General features: G+C 33.2%; 1 protein-coding gene across 1 annotated transcript; it reads right to left on the bottom strand.

The window, feature by feature from the left end:
* Positions 1-4,866: 4,866 nt before the first annotated feature.
* Smp_037430 (hypothetical protein) lies at positions 4,867-6,100 on the bottom strand (the record flags this gene model as incomplete). Its single annotated transcript, XM_018791486.1, has 2 exons — positions 4,867-5,130; positions 5,930-6,100. The coding sequence occupies 2 exons, from the start codon at positions 6,098-6,100 to the stop codon at positions 4,867-4,869; spliced, it is 435 nt and encodes a 144-aa protein (XP_018645334.1).
* Positions 6,101-6,449: the final 349 nt, after the last annotated feature.

Here is a 6,449-nt window from a genome sequence, read left to right as displayed (position 1 = left end):
TGATCGACTGTGGACATATTGCTCCAAAAGACTCGTCTTTTAAAGTAATCTATCGAATCAAAAAGGCTATAATCAATCTTTTATGCAATGCTGAGGAATGGGCGATCCGTGAACTTAAGCCTGACGATTTGTCCAACTTCTCACACTTCCTTGGCCATAATTCCCTCGATTGTATGTTTCTGATTGGTGTTTTTTTCTTTTCTGCACTTTTATTCGATTACTATCGGGTTTTTTTAATTACTGTTTTACATTTTAAACTCTAATCCGTTATTATTATTACCTTATACAAGTTATCTTGATTATTATTCGGATTATTATTATGACCTTTGTGTTTGTCGCTTTTCTTCATATTTGTCAATAGGTCTGTCTGACCCATAAATCATTTTCTTTCATACCCCTTGATTAAGACGTAACCTCATTTGTTATTTGTTGCCGAATCAATTTATAATGCAATCTTTTTTAGGCTCCTGTAGACATGTATTTTCCATCTAACTATATAGACGAACGTACAGCTTAAGTGAATGGTTTCGTCGAAAAGAAAATTTTCTTCGCTGAATTCTTTTCTTCTTATTGAACTGAAATATGACTGTTTGTCACATTTGAACGATCTTTAATCAACCTATAACAAGCGCATTCATGGTAGTAATAACTGAGTGACATAAAATTTAATTAGAAAACAGTTGAGAATTTGAAATGATAGGCTCTATGTGGTGAAAATTATTTTTGTGTTTGCATGTGTAAATCGTTGTGTCAACAAATGGATTCTTTGTGGAGTACGTCAAACTCCAGCAACTAAATCTCACAGTTGCTTCTAATATGTAGTTGTGCTTCTCTTTTGACTTGATATTTCATTCCAATTTATGTGAACATAACTAGATCAAACATGATCACCAACGTTGATTACCGTATATATATAAGTATCTTTGGACTGCACAATTGTCTACATCTGGTTTCGTTTATGAATAAATTTGTTAATTGAGTGGAGAAGACCTAATGAACTTTCCGGTGATGACTTGATGGTTTCACAGCTTGTTTAAAATCATGGCATATGGGTGTTTCAATTGTATGCATTCTCTAATGAAGATAAAACATTTTGAGCAGGCCGGAACACTAATTATAGATCTATATTTTTGTGATATCACAATTAGTGGAGAATTGTATTTGTGACGTTTTGTGACTGAATGTAACTCAATTCTTCAGAGTAAATAAATATTGTTAATCTTTTGCCTACATTTCGCTTGACATTGATGGTGTTTCATCGATATCATGTTGTAATTACACGCAAAATGAAACAAATCAGAAGAAAATGTTTGTGCGTATTATTTATTGAAAAAGCAATTGACACAGAAAACTGTTAACGATCCTAAACATGTCTGTCCATATCATAAACAAACACTGAGGTTTAGTTGAAAACATTATCATTCTCCTAAAACAGAAAAATTTGGGAGTGAAGTAAATTTCCAAGGAAATAAGTTTGCAAATTCTAGTGTTTAAACAAGAAACTTGAGTGCATTTCTGACAAACTATATCGCAGTGAACGTTTCTGGCGAAAATGTATGAGGATATAATATGATAATATTCGACCAAGCATTCTTTCTATTAGTAATTAACAACTAGGCTTTTGTATGTTTAGTTTAGGTAGAGCATCATTCGATACTTATTATATATTTCAAATATTTAAGAAGCATTGAATATGAGAATACTGTTCGACGTTTTCTGATCTCGTGTGTCAATGTCGACTCTTGAGAAACGTTTGCAATGAGTGCTTTAAAACTTACAGCTGCAATTGGTTGAATCTTTATCCATTGCTTGTATAATCATATTTATTTGTTCATCTTTGGGTAGTGCTAAGAAAAATGAAGTTAAAAATCTTAAAGCATACTAGTTAATAATAGAATCCTTTGAAATTCAGCTTCTCCCATCAGGTCAACCAATGAACCTATGAAAAGAAACAAAATATATTGTATGTAAGCCAACCCATATCAATTTGAATATAGACACTGTGTTATAAAACAAATGGTTCATATAATTTTTATGAAGCTTGCAGTTTTACAGTTAAATGATATAAACTATCATACAATATGTAAATATGATTACGTAATTCTTTGGCTAGTGTTGAATAGGCTTCATAATATTGTTCTTTAAGTGATTTATCATCTAAGGTAAGAAAAATAAATATAAGCTTCTGATGATCTAAAATAAACTAGGAAGTGTCATATACATGCATACATAATTCCACGATTATAGTTCACTACATTAGGTATCACGTTACTAACAATTACAGGAAAGGTTGTAATTAAACGCGTCAGTAATATTAAGTAACATGTGATTTATCTGTTGCAGGAATTCACCATCTCATCAACTACAATAATCTAGTCTAGAAATGAAAATGAATATCTGTTATTCTGAACTGTTAATAAATATTGCGTCATTTACTGACAATCAACATTCTTCGATTTCTTCATCACTAAGCGAATCTGTCTTCGTTTTTCAATGAATCATCTTGAGGATTATTTTAGGTGAATTAATAGTCGGTCCGGAGACGCCTTTCTCATAGTCCTCAAACAATGTGAATTGCACAAGCAATTACTCAAGGCTGAATTGTAAACAACAACATAATATATGTCTGCAATATCCCTGATATCACTTGTGATATGTGTCGTCTAATCAATTTCAGTTTGACGGACGGAATTTGTTTTGAATAAAAACATGCTGAGTTAATCACCTCTATTATTCATATGTTCTTTTGCTGCTTGTATCGCCTTCGATTGAAATTCCTTGACATTGTCTAAAGAGAACAATAAAAATGAGTGGTTACAGTTGGCAAAGCACATGAAGTATTTGATTTAATCCGACAATCAGAAATCAAATTCATTTTCAGTTCATAAGTTTAATTATGAAAACCATATTGCTGATTTGCGATCTAGTCACGGGATAATTGACAGACTATGGGACATAACAATGAGGACCAATAAACCGTATTTTCTCAAATCACATGATGTAAGTTGGGCATACAACAACAACAACAACAACAGAAAACTCATTATTTTGAATGTTCAGCTTACTGAGTTGAGCTTCAATTTTATTTTCAGTATTCGTTAACTGTTTCTTCAGTTTCTCTGTGAATTTTTACAGCAGAATCATACATTATTCACGGGTATTTTGGATTAATTTTATTCATTTTGACAGAGTATCATTGAAAATTTATTTGACGAATTTGATGCAACTACATCAAAGCTATCAGAAATCAGTGGCTTAGTGAATAACGCGATGACATTTGAAGCTGACGGTATTGTGATCGAGTGTCAGAGCAAACATCAACTCTGAGATGTAGGTTCATTCAGCTGACGAGTCTCATCCAGGACGAAACGCGCATCAAGGATTCGACTAACAGCCACTATCCATCTTTGCTTATAACGCTTAAGGCAATATCGAGGCAATAAACACATTATGTACGTATTCTAATAAGAGACCGATCAATTGCAATGCTAAACATCAATGGGAAGATCCAACTAGACTGTTACGGTTGGATTTGAACTTCACCTCGTTGCACGGGCATGTGGCTATCAGGACTCAGTAGCTAAGTTGGTAACGCCACCTTCCATCTTTGCTTACATGTAAGCGTTTAAAAAAGGATGAACTGTAGATAATCAGTAGTCATTCAGACTCTTCACACAATAAAGTGTTAGTGATATCAATAAACAAAATCGTACTTAAAGGTGGAATATGCCAAACTCACCTTTATTCACATTCACTTTTGTGCGCGTTTCAGCGATGTAAGCACCTTAAAGTGGAATAATAATGATTCTCATTATAAACATATGAAATTACTAAACGAACAGTTTTCATGTTTACAGTATTTCATTCTCTTATGTCACTTGTACTCTCAAACAGTGTATCGTTTTACGAACATTCTTTCACTATTTCATTCAACAACGTTTGTTTCAGTTGTGTTCATTTCCACTGTCGTTCGGGAATACTTGCACTAATAATTTGCATTTAAATAACCAATTACCGATTATAGTTGTGTAGCTAAAAGACTTCAAGCAAAATTGTTGGATGTTATCTCATAAATAGTTTGAAATTGTTCTAAATGTCAGTCTATTATGCTGTCAATAATGAACGATGATTTTAATTTATCTGGTTCGTTCAACGTTTGAGATATCAAAGGATGCCTAGTGGATAGATCAATTGAAGTTATCAGTGAGTTTACTCTACTGTTTTTGTTACGTTCACTAGAAAAGGGTGAAGTATGTAACATTACTTTCGACGTCATCAAGAAGTTCTCTCTTTTTCCACTTCTCAGAAATACGTACTCGTAATAGTCCACTCCCTGTCAAAGCAATAATTTATGCAATAAGCATTCAATTAAATTTCGTCAGTTGTTAAAAAATTATAGTGGATAAAAGTGATAGACATTATATCACTGTTGGTGAATCGTATAATAATAAATAATCCATGACCAATATTTTCACCTACTGTGAGCAGACGTCAGGGTCAGATGTTTAGTAACATTGGTCATTCGTGAAAATGGCTATAAAGATAAGACAACTATAACACTAGTGAAAGTCGTTATAACTTTTCTGTCACAATATTCGCATTAGACTGCAAACGGTTCTCAGTAGTGTTCTCAGTAATTGTTGTTCCGTGCTCTCTGTTTCCATTTTACTTTCCTTAGTTGTAGATCATTTTATTTAATTCGTCATTGCTCATGTCTGTTCCGTATGTCTAGTGTTTCCATTTATGTGAAGCTGATCAGGCCTGTAAACTGGAGTGAATTCTGAAATTATTATTTACAGAATATACATATTATTACTATCATCCACATGTTAATTCTGAGTGCAAATACATCAGACCAAAATTCAATCACTTCGAATACAGTAATCGTTTTTCATCTTTATTGCTTGTGTTATTAATTAATACGTAGATTTTGCAAGCACTTTTGCTAGGAAGGAGGGCGTAACATTCGTAAACCACTGTGTCGAATGTAACAACGTTTAAGAGTAGAACCATTGTATATTTACGAGAAGCTGTTTCAAATTTGTTCGCAGTAATTAAAATGATAATGATAATTACAGTCTCTCCGGCGGTCAGCATTTTTATCTCCCTTCTTGGCCTCTTCATATTCATCTGTTTTTGGAAAACAAAACAAAAATTTGAGAGTTTATGGTAGCTATTGAGAATCATTTCGTCCATTTACACTATAAAGTCACTGTTTGAAAGTGATCTGTGATTTGAATAATATCTAGTTCAAAGAAACATGGTCCGCGCTGAAGGTTTATTTAAGACTGCATGACTGTTTCATGCAAATCATAAATTTCAGGCTCATATGCATTTCCATGTGCATGGAGTATTCATCACCTAATTATATATTTTTTACACATTTTCGTCGTATTGTTAGCGAGAAACAGCTTTTCTAATATATTTCATCTATGAACATATAAGGAGACCTTGTTCAATTAGCAAGCCGAGGACACCATACAGATAGAGAGATATCCACCACGTTCTGAAAATTAATTAATAACCATCTCTCACCTCTGAACAGTGACAATCTGGTTGAGTCAATATGACGATTTTAAAATGTACAACTACGCAGGTAAGCAAATATTATTGGCTTTATTTACACTCAAAAATCAATGGCTTCACGGCCGTAAAGTGCACAATTTTGTATTTACGTGTGCGCATATAAGTGTAAATGATATTTATGTGACATCATACAAATGAACAACCCTTATTTAGGCATCCAAACATTTCGTGCACATTTTCTATGTATGTCAAACGAATGTGTATTAACATAGCGATGTTTTCGGATAATGAAAGACGTATATTAATCTGTTAAGTTTTGTGGACTGTACAATGGAACATTTTGCAGACAAGCTGCTGATCCCTTACTCCCGAAAACTGTCTGGATCAATGAAAAATTACGTACTTTCATAACTTTGCAACAGAGTGATATCAGTTGCTGCATTTTCTGTAAGAAAAATAGAATAATAAATACGTAGTTAAAAGCAGACGCACATATCCGGAACTCCATTTTGAGAAATTCATTAGGTCTGTGTTGTCGCATTGTAAGTACTGTTGTAAAATCTGGAAGCGACATGGTGTGCGGTGTCGTCTATCATTCATTATATAACGACTATCTGACTAGGAATTGTGCTAATCACAAACTTTTCTCTGGTACGTTAGTCTCATTTACAAAGGGAGGTCAAATACACCTGATTTCATAATAAGTGACTTCGTGTTTCTAATAATAAATCCCGTGAGTACAAATCCAAAATGTGCAATTTGTACAGACGAAGAAGTATCACAACATGACTTACTTGATAGATAATGTACTGCCCACTTTGTGAAATATAACTTTTCTAATCTCAGACATTCTAGAAGAAGTAAGAAATACCTCAGAAGTACATTCACAGTTGATAATACCACGTTAGATGTATTACAAAGGA

This window comes from Schistosoma mansoni (genome assembly GCF_000237925.1).
Source record: "Schistosoma mansoni, WGS project CABG00000000 data, chromosome 2 unplaced supercontig 0213, strain Puerto Rico, whole genome shotgun sequence".
Taxonomy (NCBI): Eukaryota; Metazoa; Platyhelminthes; class Trematoda; order Strigeidida; family Schistosomatidae; genus Schistosoma; species Schistosoma mansoni.
The sequence above is the reverse complement of the archived record's forward strand: the minus strand, read 5'-3'. Positions and strand labels throughout refer to the sequence as shown.